The sequence below is a fragment of the Heterodontus francisci genome, chromosome 31 (genome assembly GCF_036365525.1).
Source record: "Heterodontus francisci isolate sHetFra1 chromosome 31, sHetFra1.hap1, whole genome shotgun sequence".
Lineage (NCBI taxonomy): Eukaryota > Metazoa > Chordata > Chondrichthyes > Heterodontiformes > Heterodontidae > Heterodontus > Heterodontus francisci.
Window position 1 is genome coordinate 53,279,975 of NC_090401.1, and position 19,061 is coordinate 53,299,035.

The 19,061-nt window shown below is 43.8% G+C and overlaps 1 protein-coding gene across 10 annotated transcripts in view; it reads left to right on the top strand.

The window, feature by feature from the left end:
* ptprub (protein tyrosine phosphatase receptor type Ub) overlaps positions 1–19,061 on the top strand; it is an 833,961-nt gene that overhangs the window by 691,405 nt on the left and 123,495 nt on the right. For all 10 annotated transcript variants that reach the window (XM_068011591.1, XM_068011594.1, XM_068011592.1 and 7 more), the window contains one exon: positions 14,342–14,451. In XM_068011591.1, coding sequence (XP_067867692.1) covers positions 14,342–14,451 — 110 coding nt within the window. The remainder of the gene's footprint in view (positions 1–14,341; positions 14,452–19,061) is intronic.

The window sequence follows — 19,061 nt, forward strand, 5'->3', positions numbered from 1 at the left end:
TGCTGGTATGACTTCTACACCATTACCTTCATCCAGTCCCACACCACCGCCCATGTAATATCCATCCTTCTGACTTTACCTTCACTATGCTCAGCAGCTCATCCCCCCCCCTGGCCCCTCCGCCCCACCCTCCCGGTCCCCACAACTACCACCCCATTCCCCTGGCTTCCTCTCAAGATCAGGATGTAGGAAATCAAATGTGGCAGCCCCCACTCCTGACCCTGGTATTCAGTCCCATTGCACTTGGGTCATACAACCTCAGTCCAACTTGCTCCTATGTCATAAGATCATAAGAACTAGGAGCAGGAGTAGGCCGTCCGGCCCCTCGAGCCTGCTCTGCCATTCAATAAGATCATGGCTGATCTTTTCGTGGACTCAGATCCACTTACCCGCGCTCTCACCGTATCCCTTAATTCCTTTATTGTTCAAAAAGATATCTACCTCAGCTTTAAAAACGTTTACTGAAGAAGTGTCAACTACTTCACTGGGCAAGGAATTCCATAGATTAACAACCCTCTGGGTGAAGAAGTTCCTTCTTAATTCAGTCCTAAATCTGCTCCCTCTAATCTTGAGGCTATGCCCTCTTGTCCTAGCTTCACCTGCCAGTGGAAACATCCTCTCTACTTGTATTTTATCTATTCCCTTCATGATTTTATATGTTTCTATAAGATCCCCCCTCATTCTTCTGAATTCCAATGAATATAATCCCAATCTACTCAGTCTCTCCTCATAAACCAACCCCCTCAACTCCGGAATCAACCTAGTGAACCTCCTCTGCACCCTCTCCAATGCCAGTATATCCTTTCTCAAGTAAGGAGACCAAAACTGCGCACAGTACTCCAGGTGCAGCCTCACCAGTACCTTATACAGCTGCAACATAACCTCTCTGCTTTTAAACTCAATCCCTTTAGCAACGAAGGACAAAATTCCATTTGCCTTCCTAATTACTTGCTGTACCTGCAGACCAACCTTCTGCGATTCATGCACAAGGACACCCAGGTCCCTCTGCATAGCAGCATGCTGCAACTTTTTACCATTCAAGTAATAATCCTTTTTACTGTTACTCCTACCGAAATGAATGACTTCACATTTATTAACATTGTATTCCATCTGCCAGACCTTTGCCCACTCACTCAATGTATCTATGTTCCTCTGCAAAGTTTCACAGTCATCTGCACAGTTTGCTCTGCCACTCATCTTAGTGTCATCTGCAAACGTTGACAATCTACACGTGGTCCCCAACTCCAAATCATCTATATAAATTGTAAATAAATACTGCTCATAAATCTTTGTTTAAAACCCAGTGTGATGAGTCATTCGCAATCAGAAGTTCAGATACAACTAGAGCTTTTAAGAAAGATTTATAAACATCTCAGTGGGATCAATACAGCATTTCCTTGGCTGAAATCTGCCGTAGACGCGAGCCACTAGGCTCACACAATAAAAATGATAAACAATCTGAAGCCTCCTGTAGAGTCTGGTCATTTCAGCAGCCATCTCCCAGGAGAAACATTTCTATACAGAAAGAACAGTTGCACTCCTTGCCAATTCCTCTCCAAATGTCCCTTATATCTGGCAACCTGCTGATTCTATTTTGCAAACATTTCCACTGACTCTCCCATTTGACAGTTACAATTTTCTTTCTTGAGAGGTAAATGGGACATTTGATTCATATAACTCGATGGTTGATGATATTTTTCATAACGACCGAGATAATTAAATGGTACCTTGCCAGTAGCTGCATTTCTTGTTAAATTTACAAATCCTTTAAGTTTAATCCCACAAGTTGGCCTGTAATGGGAATGCAAAGCAATATTAGTGGCAATGCAATAATAGTTTCTGTTTCTTAATCGCATCCATTGTACATTGTGTTTGTTCTCGCGTCGCACGGTGAAAACTAATAAGCATTTTAATCACAAAAACAATTTTTCCACAAATGTCTCACTCTGTGGAACATATTGACTGCATTCCCACTGAGCTGAGGGTTTTTTCTCCCCTAAAACCGCCCCTGATTGTCTCATAATGATCTCAGCGTTTGTTTTGATGTATTGCAACTCAATATTAGCAACTATTAAAACCCTTGGGGAGTTTTTCCACCATCAGCAATTACTGTTTGTCTATTGCTGTTTCGCTGGCCTGTTCTTGGCTTCAAAAAAATAATCAGCCTCTGTCGTAGTTTATTTAGACTGTCTCTCATTATCTGCAATTCCACATTTTTCTTACCTAAATCACAGGGTAGCTGTGCTGGGCTTTGTACTGCAACAGTTCTTCATTTTACAACATAGAAGGAGGCCATTCGGCCCCATTGTGCCTGTGCTGGCTGTTTGAAAATTCATGCAATTAGTCCCAGTTCCTTGCTCTTTCCCCATAGCCCTGCCTAGACAGATGGAATAAAAGACTCTCCAAAGTTTAAATGAAGATTTCAAGGAGAAAAATATTGAGTAGCTTCTCAACTTATGTAAGTCCTGTGCATTGCATGCTAGATATCAGTAGATCATATAGAATGATACAGGACAGAAGGATGCCATTTGACCCATTCTGCCTGTGCCAGCTCTATGAAAGAGCCATCTAATCAGTCACACTTTCCTGCTCTTTCCCCACAGGCTTGAAAGTTTTTCCTTTTCATTATTTATCCAATTCCCTTTTGAAAGTTACTATTGAATCTGCTTCCACCTGCCTTTTGGGCAGTGCATTCCAGATCTTAGCAATTCACTGCATAAAAATAATTTCTCCTCATTTCCCCCTTGGTTTTTTTGCCAATTATTTTAAATCTGTACCCTCTGGTTAGTGACCCTCCTGCCAGAGGAAACAGTTTCTCCCTATCTGCAAAAACCCTTCATAATTCTGAACTCAAAATTACATGGGTGACAAGGCCAGCTCCAGTTCCTCAAAGCTAACTTTGGAATTCATTAGATTCTCTGCTTCTTAAAAAAAAAAGTGTTGGTCTGACTTGCAGCAAAAACTATGTTATTGAAAATTGAATGTTTAGTATGGATTTTAAGCTAGTGAGGGGGCCCCAAGCATACATGTTATATCCAAGGCTCTGATATAATGTTAAGAATCCTGTTTGGACAATTCAATTAGAGTAATAACAAGAAAGGTAAAAGTGATTTAAAAAATTGTCAGTGGAGGCCTCGGTCGGTATCTCCTGTTGATTTTTCCTTCATTTCTTTTCTATCTGATTATAAACAAGCAAGGTAGTTGAAGGCAGAGGTACACGATAAATGGAGTGGATTTTAACTGCTGAGAAGCCTAGATCTTATCCTTTTAATTTTTTTAAAGTCTCGTGTCCCTGGAACATTTCAACTCTGTAATTATGGAGAGGGTTCTCTGAATGTTTGAGTATCCGATCTTAATTTGTTTCTGGATTGGTTCAGATAATTGGATGTGACCAGTACTGAAGGAGCGCCCTAATGCAATGTTGTATTTTAACAGCTAATGTAGGCAAAAGCTATATTATGTGTGTAACCACGGCAAGAGCAGAATTCAAATCAGCGGCCAGTGAGACAAGCTGTTGGTTTAAGAATGAGTAGAAAATGCAGACTGCTAACTGATGAGATTCACCTCTTTGGAGTGTTAACGAGTGGTGTGCCACAGGGATCTGTGCTGGGGCCACAACTTTTTACAATTTATATAAATGACTTCGAAGAAGGGACCAAAGGTATGGTTGCTAAATTTGCTGATGACACAAAGGTAGGTGGGAAAGTAACTTGTGAAGAGGACATCATCTTCTTTGGCCTCCTTGTCTCGAGAGACAATGGGTAAGCGTCTGGAGGTGGTTAGTGGTTTGTGAAGCAACGCCTGGAGTGGCTATAAAGGCCAATTCTAGAGTGACAGACTCTTCCACAGGTGCTGCAGATAAAGTTGGTTGTCGGGGCTGTTGCACAGTTGGCTCTCTCCTTGCACTTCTGTCTTTTTTCCTGCCAACTGCTAAGTCTCTTCGACTCGCCACACTTTAGCACCGCCTTTATGGCTGCCCGCCAGCTCTGGCGATCACTGGCAACTGATTCCCACGACTTGTGATCAATGTCACAGGACTTCATGTTGCGTTTGCAGACATCTTTAAAGCGGAGACATGGACGGCTGGTGGGTCTGATACCAGTGGCAAGCTCGCTGTACAATGTGTCTTTGGGGATCCTGCCATCTTCCATGCAGCTCACATGGCCAAGCCATCTCAAGCGCCGCTGGCTCAGTAGGGTGTATATGCTGGGGATGTTGGCCGCTTCGAGGACTTCTGTGTTGGAGATACGGTCCTGCCACCTGATGCTAAGGATTCTTCGGAGGCAGCGAAGATGGAATGAATTGTGACGTCACTCTTGGCTGACATACATTGTCCAGGCCTCGCTGCCGTAGAGCAAGGTACTGAGGGCACAGGCTTGATACACTCAGACTTTTGTGTTCCGTGTCAGTGCGCCATTTTCCCACACTCTCTTGGCCAGTCTGGACATAGCAGTGGAAGCCTTTCCCATGCGCTTGTTGATTTCTGCATTGAGAGACAGGTTACTGGTGATAATTGAGCCTAGGTAGGTGAACTCTTGAACCACTTCCAGAGTGTGGTCGCCGATATTGATGGATGGAGCATTTCTGACTTCCTGTCCCATGGTGTTGGTTTTCTTGAGTTAGGCCAAATTCGTTGCAGGCAGCCGCAATCCTGTCGATGCGTCTCTGCAGGCACTCTTCAGTGTGAGATGTTAATGCAGCATCGTCAACCAAGAGGAGTTCCCTGAGGAGGACTTTCGGTACTTTGGTCTTCACTCTTAGATGGGCAAGGTTGAACAACCTGCCACCTGATCTTGTGTGGAGGAAAATTCCTTCTTAAGATTTGAACGCATGTGAGAGCAGCAGGGAGAAGAAGATCCCGAACAGTGTAGGTGCGAGAACACAGCCCTGTTTCATGCCACTCAGGATAGGAAAGGGGTCCGATGAGGCGCTACTATGCTGAATTGTGCCTTTCATGTTGTCATGGAATGAGGTGATGATACTTAGTAGCTTTGGTGGACATCCGTTCTTTTCTAGTAGTCTGAAGAGACCACATCTGCTGACGAGGTCAAAGGCTTTGGTGAGATCAATGAAAGCAGCATAGAGGGGCATCTGTTGTTTGCGGCATTTCTCTTGTAGCTGGCAAAGGGAGAACAGCATGTCAGTGGTGGATCTCTCTGCTCAAAAGCCACACTGTGCCTCAGGGTAGACACGCTCAGCTAGCTTCTGGAGCCTGTTTAAAGTGACCCTAGCGAAGACTTTCCCCACTATGCTGAGCAGGGAGATTCCACGGTAGTTGTTGCAGTCACCGCGGTCACCCTTGTTCTTATACAGGGTGGTGATATTGGCATCGCGCATGTCCTGTGGTACCGCTCCCTCATCCCAGCACAGGCAAAGCAGTTCATGGAGTGCTGAAAGTATTGCAGGCTTGGCACTCTTGATTATTTCAGGGGTAATGCCGTCCTTCCTAGGGGCTTTTCCGCTGGCTAGAGAATCAATGGTATCACTGAGTTCCGATTTTGTTGGCTGTACGTCCAGCTCATCCATGACTGGCAGAGGCTGGGCTGCATTGAAGGCGGTCTCTGTGACAACATTTTCCCTGGAGTACAGTTCTAGGTAGTGCTCCACCCAGCGGTCCATTTGCTTGCATTGGTCAGTGATTGTGTCTCCTGATTTAGATTTGAGGGGGGCGATCTTCTTGATGGTTGGCCCAAAAGCTCTCTCAGTGCCATCATACATTCCTCTGATGTTTCCGGTGTCTGAGGCCAGCTGAATATGACTGCATTGGTGTTGCCAGTAGTCATTTGCGCAGCACCTGGCTGTTCTTTGTGCAGCGCTTCTGGCTACTTTAAGTGCCACGGATGTTAACTCGCTGGGGGCTTTCTTGTCGTTCAGCAGTGCAATGCACTTAGCGGCTATGACGGGTTCCAGCTCTTCAAAGTGAGATTGAAACCAGTCTGCATTCTGCTTCACACATTTGCCATAGGTGGTCATTGCTGAGTCATAGATGGCGTCTCTGATGTGGGCCCACTTGGTCTCTGCATCCCCTGTGGGAGTGTTTTGAAGTGCTTTTTCAAGTGAATTTAGAAACTTATGTAACAGCTGTGGATAAGAAATTCTGTTAGTGTTGATGCGCGGGCGGCCCTTCTGCTTGGAGTGATGCAGCTTCTTTGGTTTGAGTCTAACCTTGCTGCTCACCAGGAAGTGGTCGGTGTCGCAGTCTGCACTGTGGAAACTGCGTGTGATTTAAATGCTGTTTAAAGAGGCTCGCCTTGTGATGATGAGGTCCAGCTGGTGCCAACGATGTGATCTTGAGTGCCTCCAAGAAACCTGGTGACAGGGTTTAGTATGAAAGAACGAGTTGGTGATGCAGAGGTTATGATAGGTACACAACTCAAGCAGTCTCTGTCCATTCTAATTCATCCTTCCAATGCCATAGTGCCCAAGGCAGGAGGGCCATGAGTCATGGTCGGTCCCAACCCGGGCATTAAAGTCCCCCAGCAGGAACAGATGTTCGGTATTGGGGATGTTACTAATGATATTATGGAGTTCCTCATAGAACTGGTCTTTAGCTTCATGTGGGGAGCAGAGTGTTGGAGCATAGATGCTGAGTAGGTGTACTGGTGTAGAGGACATAAGGAAGCTACAAAGGGATATAGATAGGTTAAGTGAGCGGGCAAAGACCTGGCAGATGGAATATAATGTGGGAAATTGTCCACTTTGGCAGGAAGAATAAAAAGAAGCATATTATCTAAATGGTGAGAGATTGCAGAGCTCTGAGATGCAGAGGGATCTGGGTGTCCTAGTGCATGAATAGCAAAAGGTTAGTATGCAGGTACAGCACGTAATTAGGAAAGCTAATAGAATGTTGTCGTTTATTGCGAGGAGAATTGAATACAAAAGTAGGGAGGTTATGCTTCAGCTGTACAGGGCATTGGTGAGACCACATCTGGAATACTGTGTACAGAACTGGTCTCCTTATTTAAGGAAGGATATAAATGCATTGGAGGCAGTACAGAGAAGATTTACTAGACTGATACCTGGAATGGGTGGGCTGTCTTATGAGGAAAGATTGGACAGGCTAGGCATGTATCTGCTGGAATTTAGAAGAGTAAGAGGCGACTTGATTGAAACATATAAGATCCTGAGGTGTCTTGACAGGGTGGATGTGGAAAGGATGTTTCCCCTTGTGGGAGAATCTAGAACTAGGGGTCACTGTTTAAAAATAAGGGGTCGCCCATTTAAGACAGAGATGAGAAGAAATTTTTTCTCTCAGAGGGTCGTGAGTCTTTGGAATTTTGTTCCTCAAAAGGCAGTGAAAGCAGAGTCTTTGCATATTTTTAAGGCAGAGGTAGATAGGTTCTTGATCAGCAAGGGGGTGAAAGGTTATCGGGAGTAGGTGGAAATGTGGAGTAATCAGTTCAGTCATGAACTTATTGAATGGCAGAGCAGGCTCAAGGGGTCGACAGGCCTACTCCTGTTGCTAATTCATAGAAACATAGAAAAGGAGGAGCAGGGGTAGGCCATTCGGCCCTTTGAGCTTGCTCTGCCATTCAATACGATCATGGCTGATCATCCAAACTCAGTAACCTGTTCCTGCTTTTTTCCCGTATCCTTGATCCCATTAGCCCTAAGAGCTATATCTAGCTCTTTCTTGAAAAAGTGTATATAAATTTATATGTTTGTAACAATTGAAGGACTGCTTTCACAATCTTGGAGCTGATCAACCGAAGTGGAACTCCTAACTCCTAATTTATATGCTTGTAATCATGAAACTGGATCTCACTGAGCCCTAGTTAACTCTTTTTCCCAAAGAGGGAAAGATCTGACCCCACCTTCCTATTGCCAGAGCTGCCACTTTGCATTGGTTAATCATTTAGTTGTTGCACAAAGCAGATTGTCAGTCTATTTTTCTTAACTGTTGACAGTATAGTTAAAGTTAGTATGGAATAAAATTAAGAAGTAGCTTAAACACCACATTGTAAGAGAAAAAGGTGTAATGGACATATAGAATTGGGCCATAATTTGAGGTGGTTTCAATTCGTAGCAGCTTCAATTTTGGCTTCAATGCCACTTGAACATGTAATCGAGGCTGAACCCCTATTGCAGTATTGATTGGCGGCTGTGTTGTCAGGCGTGCCATGCTGTGGATGAGAAGCCAAACCCAAGGTCCATCTGCCTGATCAGTAGATGTTAAAAGTATAGTGGGAGAATGGTCGAATGATCTCAAACAGACCCAAGTGCCGTCTTCATCCAAACCTATGCCGCCTTTAATCAAAAAACACTTGCTTTAAAAAAATTAAAACAAACATACAAGCATGTAATTGTATTTTTGTTAATAGTAATGGATTACCAGAGATAGGTTAATTTATTTTTTAATGAAGAAACTGAGAATGCCTGTTTTTCTCCATAATTAACAGCCCAGTAACCAAGTCCCATCTCATAAATCGAAGCTTCACTGACTCCACTGGCTCCGTGTTCAGTGACACTTAGAGATTCCGTGATAACTTCAGTGATAGAATGGCAGAAATGGCCTTGTACACAGTTTAGCTGGGAATTCCACTGAAGTTAAGGAGTGCAATTGATGGCCCCATGGAAATTCCACTGCTCTTGCAGCACTTTAATTACCAAGGATTGTTTGGTGTTGCAAGAAAAATCTCAAGCCCAATGAGTTGTTTATGGTATATAACCTATGATTTAGTGGTAATATCAGACCTGAAAAATGTTGTGCATCACAGAGGGAAGGATAAATGTATGTACCTGGAATTTCCCTGTGCATAAAAGACTATTTCTTTGTGATTTCTACTGAAGTTATGGTGGGGGTGGAGTTGGAGTTGGAGATACCCCGATGGAAATTCCCTGCTGTTTTTCTTTAATTGAACTCTGTATTCCTATACATTGTGCAGATTAGGTGCACAGTAACACTCTGCAGAGTCAGTCAAACCATTAGGCAACCATCTAAACACATGTTATACTGGGGTACAGAGCATTCACAATACTTTCCATAGCTGCACGGAAACTCACTTTCACCTTGAGATGCAACAGATGTATAATCAAGTTAGATTAAGGAAGATGGGTGAAAGTCTGGGTGGGATGTGGTGAGTCAGACAAGTCCAACCTACCTCCTTTGCACTGTTTGTAATTTTTGACTTGGTGCTGTTTGGAACTGTTTTGTCATGTATTTTTTGCAGATTTTAATGAATAAAGTATATTTTGGAAATTAAAAAAAAAATGTCCCAAGCATCATCATCTCCCTGACTCTATCATTGTCCAAAAATCTACATAACTAATGGTGAATTGATCATTGCTTTTTCTTCTCCTGTCCTGTGGAGCACACTTCCCTTTAGGGTCAAACAAATTAAAATTGCATCATACCAATCCAAATGTTGTACCCAGCCTTGGTAGTGCCCCCAGTTCTCATAACAGTGTGACATTTCCAGTTCCCACAGCGATCCTTATCATTTCTCTGAGTGAGATTGAAGTTTAGTGCCAATTTTGTATGATGGATTCATGCCTCCTAGCGATTTAGTTGAGACTGCCAGTGCTCATTGCGAATCATGGCTGATAGAGAGAAGTGGCTTTCCTCCTATCAGATCAGGCAAGAATCAAAACTATGCCACAGGGACTAGAGGGACCTTTTTCTAGCTGATTGCATTTCCCAGACTTATTGCCTTTGTCATACTGTTTGCTCTACAGCGTTTCCTTTTGTACCATATTTTTTTTGTTATCTAAATGAATTTTTTTTTGAATGAACTGTGAAAACAAACCCCAGCATCTTCAGGGGAGGAAGGAAGGAAGAACTGAGCCATAGGGTGGGAGAAGAAACAGTGGTACTTTCCAAGGACCAAATCTTCCGCAAACATTTACAGTCAATGATTGTAGCCACTGCGTCTTTACCTGGTTGAAATTCTGAGAGAGAAGAAAGAATTTGTGAATGCAGAGCGAGTGGAAAAATCCTGTTTAGGATCAAAGATTTCTTCAGGAGTTCAGCATCCAAAAAGGCTGCCTTGGGGCTGTTTAGTGTAAGTGACGTTAAAGAATTTAATTCAGATTAAACCCAGATTAAAGTTGCCTCCTCCATAGGTCAGTCTGCAGGAATGCTGGACTTGTTTGAACTTAATGACAGCTGACTGGAGTATTTTGCTAATGAGGTTGCCAGTTTCAATTGACATTTTATTATTCTCAGCAGGCATTGTGCTGATTATTTTTGATAGGCAGTAAAATAATCGATGGTTGAAGTGCAGTCTCTAAAGAGTAGCCAGGAGAAGGCTCCATACAGAAAATATCAGGCAGCTCTTACCGTAATCTCTAGAAAGTGACAGATGGCTGCTTTTGACATTTACCCCTCTGGTTCTCAAGAACTCAGTCCTCACTGCAATTCACATTACTGGCTCTTTCCACAAATCATCCACCCATACCTGCACGTTAACCATTCTGGTCTGCATTCATCAAAGTCTCCAGATTGTATCCCTCAATGCGTGTAACTCCAGCTGCTGTCACAGTCCAATGACTGAATCACTGCATCTTGATCTCCTCCGTGCTCTTATTGCTTTACCTGTTTCAATGCCACAATTCTTTCCTGTCTTTTAGTTACCATCTCTTGCCTTTAGTGACTTTGCCCCTCCAATGTTCTTCCCTCTTATTCTAAAGACACTGACTTAACACTGAAGTAAATTTTGAAATGTATTGGCAGCCCTGAGACCTGCTTCAGCCAAGTGGCTATTCCTCATTTGTGAGTCCAGGCAGAGAGAGCTGGTGAACAAGTTAATCACAAAGGGCAACCCAGTTGAGCACACCTGACATCTGGCAACAGCTAGTTATATCTATATAGGGTTTTTTGTGTAAAAGATTGCTGAAAATGGCAATGAGATGGACACCGGGTAACAAAAAGAAAGAAATTTCGAGAGAAGGGATATCTGAAGGCACAATCAATGAGATAATATTGAAGCAAAGCTATGGAAGAATTTGTAGAGGGGGGAATGAATGACTTGAAGTTTTGCCAAAGGGAGAGCTAATGAAGCTTGGAGAGGATAAAGTGATTGAGTGTGCAGGACTCTACAGTCAGGACATGAGCTGAAGAGTTCTGGATCAACAGAAGTTTGTACAAAGTAGAGGGAGCGAAGCTGCTGAGGAGAGTAGATTTAGATTTTAGATTTAGAGATACAACACTGAAACAGGCCCTTCGGCCCACCAAGTCTGTGCCGACCATTAACCGCCCATTTATACTAATCCTACACTAATCCCATATTCCTACCACATCCCCACCTGTCCCTGTATTCCCCTACCACCTACCTATACTAGGGGCAATTTATAATGGCCAATCTACCTATCAACCTGCTGTGGGAGGAAACCGGAGCACCCGGAGGAAACCCACGCAGACACAGGGAGAACTTGCAAACTCCAGAATTGAACCCGGGTTGCTGGAGCTGTGAGGCTGCGGTGCTAACCACTGCGCCACTGTGCCGTCCAGTAAAGAAATCACTCCATGGAATGGTGAAGGAGTGGATTGAAGTTTCAGCAGTAGTAGGGGATGAGGCAATAGTTAAGCCAGCAATGCCCTGACAGTGGGAGAATGTCATCTTGGCAGTGGTCCAGCTGTGGAGTTTCTCCATAAATGCAGGTGAGCCCAGTGCAATGACCAATTTTCTGTCACACTCAACACTTTGGACATAGTGTGCCAATCTTTCCTGTTGTCAACCTGTAACATTTGCAACTTAAAAACATTCAAGATTTTGGAAGGTATCTGAGTTTCTAATTTTGAACACGGAGATACATTACTGACCATTGGTCTATCTGTGTCAATATTGGAGCTGTGAGGTTTGCTGTGCATTACTGTGTTGTATGAGTGACCTCTAGTGTGCAGACATTTCACTGTGACCTTCACTGACTGAATGCTGGTTTAATTTGCTTTTGGTGGTGTTGGATTGGACTCGTTAGAACCCATTCAAGATGATGCAATACAGGGAGCTGATACTTTAATGATAGCCCTCTTGCCAGGGGAAGTAACCTCATAGTAAACAGATCAATGTGAGTGTTGCACCAACTCAGTGTGCTACATTGCAGATTGTCAGAAAAAATTATTGTAACAAATAAAAACAAACTGTTGAAAACATTCAGTAGTTCAGGCAGCATCCCTGGAGAGCAGAAGGGAGGGCTAATGTATTGCGTCAGTGAAGATTTTGAAGGTCATCGACCTGAAACATTAATCCTACCTTCCTGTCTCCACAGATGCTCCCTAATCGACTGTTTCCAAAATTCCTGCTTTTGTTTCAGCATCTGCAGTATTTTGCCTTTTTTAGGGCTACAACAAAGCCTGGGGTATTAATTAGTGGGGAGGGAACGGAGGGGTGGAAATCAGCTTTTGAAGCTTGAATGTCATGGAATAACGGATCTCTGGACATTATTTCATCAGGAGAATTTAAAAATGCAGTTAAGAGAAGCAAAGTCAACATAGAAGATGGGAGACCAGAGGGAAGTGGAGAGAGACCAAAGCAGTGACTTTTAAGTCAATACTTTAGCTTCAAGCTTGAATGCAGTAAACTAAGTCTTAAGATTGCATTACATAAGAGAGATGGAACTGATCTTACAGTGAATCCCCACTGCAGAAATTTCACCATTAACATCAGAGTCATGACTGAAGTTACAGTTACATCATCACGGAAAAAGCAAACAATTCATCCCAAGCTCTTCTACATTAATGAAACAAGATCTGCATCTAGAAAAAGAGTACATAGGCATGAAGAAATGAATTGGACTGAAAAAAACCTTGCAATCCATCTGGTAGTCCCAAAAACTAACATCTCTGAACTGCCCTCTGTCGAGCTGGAGTGATCACAGACTTAATTCTGATACATTCTGTCAGTTGGGTTTTGATGTACTTTTCATAGCTGGGAAGCCAACACTTGATGGCAACTGTTGATGGCATTTTTCACACAAAGGGTGGTGGAAATCTGGAACTCTGTCCCCCCAAAAAATGTTGAAAATTTCAAATCTGAGATTGATAGTTTTATTAGGCAAGGGTTACGGAACCAAGGCAGATAGATGGAGTTACGATACAGATTAACTTGATAGTTGCTGAACTGCTGGTTAGATCTGTCCAACATATATCTCAAGTAAATGTCACTATAATATTGATCAGTTGCCATAGGATGTGTTGTAGAGTTATTGGGTTGAATTTTCCTGGTCCCGCAGAGGTGGGTTAGGAGATGGGACCAGGAGCAAAATGAGAAAATAGCGCTTCAGGCCGCCTTCCTGACACATTCCTGCCTCCAAGCGATCTTGCCGGAGGCGGGGTCAAACCAGCATCGGCTACCCGCCCGGCAGCAATGGGTAACCAACTAGGGTAATTAAGTGCCCACTTGGCAAATGGGTGAAGCCACTAGGATCTTCCCAGTGTCAGATGAGAAGCGCCCCCCCCTTGCTGAGGCTGAAGAGCATGGGTGCCTGGAGGCGGCCAACTGGTGGAAGGCTGCGGGTCAGTCGACGTCTCCTATGACTCCTCCGTTAACGGAGCTGCAGGGATCATAGGGCCACAGCCGCAACCAAAAGTTGTCCTGTGGAGGTGTTATGATGGCCTGAGAGATGTAGCCATTCTTTATTTTTAACTCTCCTTTAATCTTGAGGTGCCCTCGTGCTCCCTTGCCTACATCAGCAGTGCCCATCTCTCCCAGTGGGGCTGCTGGAGGTGTGTGCTGGGGGCCCTCTAATTTGGGACCCGCAGCAAATGCAGAGGCAGCCACTTAGGTCACCTCCCAGAAGGTGGTGTCAGCGGATACTCTGACAACGTGTGCGGGCTTGGGACCCTCAAGTCGTCCAGATGTCAGAGTGCTGATGCCAGCTGGAAAATTCATCCCATTAAGTTTATTTAGCACTTTGTGTGTACTAACTCTGCCTATGTGATTTGCTATGATGTTTGATGTAGTCCATTTAAATGTGTAATACACTTCGTATAGGTCTTTAAGATTATGAAAGGGTTTTATAGGCTAGATGTAGAGATGATATTTCCACTTGTAGGGAGACCAAAACTTGCAGCACAAAGAAGGAGGAGAGGTGAATAGTGTAGTTGCATTTAAGGGGAAGCTAGAGAAGTATATGAGGTAGAAAGGAATATGCTGATCGTGTTAGATGAAGAGGGCAGAAGGAGACTCGTGGAGCCTAAACCAGTTGGGCTGATTGGCCTGTTTCTGTCCTGCAGGTTCTATGTAATGTGGCACCTTCAAGTTTGATACAAATTTTTCACATGATAGGGATACCTGCCAGACATAAGACTTTTAATTCCATATTCATAAATGGAGGGTGACTTCTTGTTGCCATTTAATAAGGTTAAACAGGAATGTAATGTGTGATTGTTTTTCTTCCTCAGTACCTGGTGGAATTCCAGCAGAGTCCATCAGTGGAACACCTCTGGAGGACATGATATTTTTGAAATGGGATGAACCACTGGAGCCTAATGGTGTCATCACACAGTATGAGGTAATTCTTGTCAGAAATAGCTTATCTGAAGGTTAATGGCTACAAGTAAGATGATAGAATCAAATGGACTTTGCAAAGGCAATCAAGGATTCTCTCAATCAAGTCCAGTCAACAGAACAATTGGTGAATGGATGTTATGGTGTGTTGATGCTGGAGAGCTATAGGCGTAACCATAGCTCTTTGGTTTTGTTCCCCCACTGTGGGCCTGGTCATGGTCTCCACAAAAATACAGATGTGATCAGAAGCTTGGTGGAGTGGTGGACTCTGAATCTGATCCCATGTGTTCCCAGAGCTGCTCCTTTCATGCCCCACCGAGTGAGAACACGAGATTCTCATTTTAATTGCTGTCACAAGCACCACCATGGAACATTGCTCAGGATTCACTGCTTGAATGTTACTCTCCTCCTGGGGTGCCCATTACCATAAGTTTTCTTCTTTCAGCCAGAAGTGTAGACATCTCCATAGTGACTGCCCATTCCACCTTGTAGCAAAATGGCAAGAGTTGTGCTTCTGTCTGATTAGGACTGGCTTTATCACTATTTCTACATCCCTTTATCCCAACCTATGGTTAGATTCGGTGCTCCGTGTGTGGCCTGGTGGTGAAAGGGGGAAGAGAAATTCTAATTCCAGTAAGACTTGGGTATTGATGAGCTATTCCCAAGTATTGCAGAATGGTAGGTTGGGCATCCATCCTTGTGATTTCATCACACTGTAAGTTCTTTATCTATTGGCCTCAGGCTATGGCACAGAGGACTGTGGGCCATCACAGAGGATGAAACTGATTTTGAACATGTTTCTGAAGCAGACAAAACTTACCATCTTTTGGGATAAGATGTTAAGCCCTGTTTGCCCTCTTGGGTGGCTGTAAAAGATCCCATGGTTTTATTTTGATAAAGAGCAGAGTTACTTGACAATATTCATCCTTCAACCTACATCATTCATAAAAAGAATATCTTGCGGTGTGCCTCATTGTTGTCTGTGGGCCCTTGCTATGCGTAAATTGGTTGCCAGATTCCATGTATATAGTGGAGAAGGGATTTTGCGAGGGTCTTGCAGTAGAGAAGTAAGTGGGAGGCAGGGGATGATAGGCAGGTGCCTAAAATAAGCAGGAAATGCCTGAGTTTATGAAAATTAGGGTCCTATTAGGTCAATGGAACCCTGATGGCATTTTCCTGCCAAACAGAAGCAGATCAACAGCTGCTGGGAAGGTTGAAATGGCTTTCCATGTACATCAAAACATTTCCTTTCTGGATTCTACAGGGAAAGTTGCGGACGCCCCTTACCCCAGACTCTCCACCTTTCCCCACCCTCCCCCCCCCCCCAACCACTTCCCTCGTGCAAGACTCTCCTGAAACCCCTTTATTGCCACTTACCTGGAAGCTGGCAGACTGGCAAGGACTGCCCATTCTTCCCCTGCCGGCAGCTGTTCAACACATTCTGTTCCATTCAGAAAATGGGCGGCAGTATTTAAATGAAGGCTGGCGGTTAAAAGCACTGTCACCTCCTGCTACGTCTGGCAGGTTCAGGGTATTAACTCACCGGAACAGTTTCCCACTGGCATCCCTCTCTGTCAAAATCCTCCCCTTTATCACTGCTTATTACAGATATTTTCAGCTGATATCTTTCTCTCATTTTTAAATTTGAAGATGCGATTCCCTCTATTTTCTTCTTCAGCCCTCTTCATTTCTCTGGACTAAGCCTTCATGTTCTGAGCCAGTCGGTAGGTGTACTTAAGTCAAAAGGGTTGGTTTTTCCAACAGTTTTGCTCCCGTTGTGGAGAGATATTTGGCCTCAAATATCATTGATTTTTTTCTACTTGTGTCTCAGTCCTGCCATCTTTAATCATTTATCCATCATTCACATCCACTAATAGATTAAATAATTTGGGAGGAATTCCTTTTCACAGAGAGCGGTGAGAATGTGCAATTCAAGCACTCCATTTGGCAGTAAATCAGATAGCATTTTTGCTTTTGAAGAGGCTTGATGCATATATGGAGAAGGGAATAGAGGGATATAGGGGCAGGGTGGGAAGAGGTAATTAGCGTGGGAGGAGCCTTGTGTGGCATATAAACATTAGCATAGGCTAGTTGGACAGAATGGCCTGTTTCTATGCTGTAAATTCTATGCAATGCCCTATTTACAGCCATGATGCATATTGGACTAATATAATTTTAAGATGTCAAATTTATTAGATTTATTAAATATAAGTGATATGTGATAGTGATCACAATTCGGTTAGGTTTACCTTAGCGATGGGCAGGGACAGGTGTATACCGCAGGGCAAGAATTATAGCTGGGGGAAAGGAAATTATGATGCGATTAGGCAAGATTTAGGATGCGTAGGATGGGGAAGGAAACTGCAGGGGATGGGAACATTCAAAATGTGGAGCAGATTCAAGGAGCAGCTACTGCGTGTCCTTGATAAGTATGTACCTGTCAGGCAGGGAGGAAGTTGTCGAGCGAGGGAGCCGTGGTTTACTAAAGAAGTTGAAGCGCTTGTCAAGAGGAAGAAGAAGGCTTATGTTAGGATGAGACGTGAAGGCTCAGTTAGGGCGCTTGAGAGTTACAAGCTAGCCAGGAAGGATCTAAAGGGAGAGCTAAGAAGAGCAAGGAGAGGACACGAGAAGTCATTGGCGGATAGGATCAGGGAAAACCCTAAGGCTTTCTATAGGTATATCAGGAATAAAAGAATGACTAGAGTTAGATTAGGGCCAATCAAGGATAGTTGTGGGAAGTTGTGTGTGGAATCAGAGGAGATAGGGGAAGCGTTAAATGAATATTTTGCGTCAGTATTTACAGTAGAGAAAGAAAATGTTGTCGAGGAGAATACTGAGATTCAGGCTACTAGGCTAGATGGGATTGAGGTTCACAAGGAGGAGGTGTTAGCAATTTTGGAAAGTGTGGAAATAGATAAGTCCTCTGGGCCAGATGGGATTTATCCTAGGATTCTCTGGGAAGCTAGGGAGGAGATTGCAGAGCCTCTGTCCTTGATCTTTATGTCGTCATTGTCGACAGGAATAGTGCCGGAAGACTGGAGGATAGCAAATGTTGTCCCCTTGTTCAAGAAGGGGAGTAGAGACAGCCCTGGTAATTATAGACCTGTGAGCCTTATTTCGGTTGTGGGTAAAATGTTGGAAAAGGTTATAAGAGACAAGATTTATAATCATCTAGAGAAGAATAAGTTCATTAGCGATAGTCAGCATGGTTTTGTGAAGGGTAGGTCGTGCCTCACCAACCTTATTGATTTTTTCGAGAAGGTGACCAAACAGGTGGATGAGGGTAAAGCAGTGGATGTGGTGTATATGGATTTCAGTAAGGCGTTTGATAAGGTTCCCCACGGTAGGCTATTGCAGAAAATACGGAAGTATGGGGTTGAAGGTGATTTAGTGCTTTGGATCAGAAATTGGCTAGCTGAAAGAAGACGGAGGGTGGTGGTTGATGGCAAATGTTCATCCTGGAGTTTAGTTACTAGTGGTGTACCGCAAGGATCTGTTTTGGGGCCACTGCTGTTTGTCATTTTTATAAATGACCTGGAAAAGGGTGCAGAAGGGTGGGTTAGTAAATTTGCGGATGACACTAAGGTCGGTGGAGTTGTGGATAGTGCCGAAGGATGTTGTAGGATACAGAGGGACATAGATAGGCTGCAGAGCTGGGCTGAGAGATGGCAAATGGAGTTTAATGCGGAAAAGTGTGAGATGATTCACTTTGGAAGGAGTAACAGGAATGCAGAGTACTGGGCTAATGGGAAGATTCTTGGTAGTGTAGATGAACAGAGAGATCTTGGTGTCCAGGTACATAAATCCCTGAAGGTTGCTACCCAGGTTAATAGGGCTGTTAAGAAGACATATGGTGTGTTAGCTTTTATTAGTAGGGGGATTGAGTTTCGGAGCCACGAGGTCATGCTGCAGCTGTACAAAACTCTGGTGAGACCGCACCTGGAGTATTGCGTGCAGTTCTGGTCACCGCATTATAGGAATGATGTGGAAGCTTTGGAAAGGGTGCAGAGGAGATTTACTAGGATGTTGCCTGGTATGGAGGGAAGGTCTTACAAGGAAAGGCTGAGGGACTTGAGGTTGTTTTCGTTGGAGAGAACGAGGAGGAGATGTGACTTAATAGAGACATATAAGATAATCAGAGGGTTAGATAGGGTGGATAGTGAGAGTCTTTTTCCTCGGATGATGATGGCAAACACGAGGGGACATAGCTTTAAGTTGAGGGGTGATATATATAGGACAGATGTCAGAGGTAGTTTCTTTACTCAGAGAGTAGTAGGGGCGTGGAAGGCCTTCCTGCAGCAGTAGTAGACTCGCCAACTTTAAGGGCATTTAAGTGGTCATTGGATAGACATATGGATGAATATGGAATAGTGTAGGTCAGATGGTTTCACAGGTCGGCGCAACATCGAGGGCCGAAGGGCCTGTACTGCGCTGTAATATTCTAATTCTAATATGGAGTTGGGGGTAATATATTAGCATGGTTAGAGGGCTGGTTAACAGACAGGAAGCAGAGAGTGGGATAAATAGGCATTTTCAAGTTGGCAGACTGTAATCAATGAAGTAAAAACAATAAAAGTGCTGGAAATACTCAGCAGATCTGGCAGCATCTGTGGA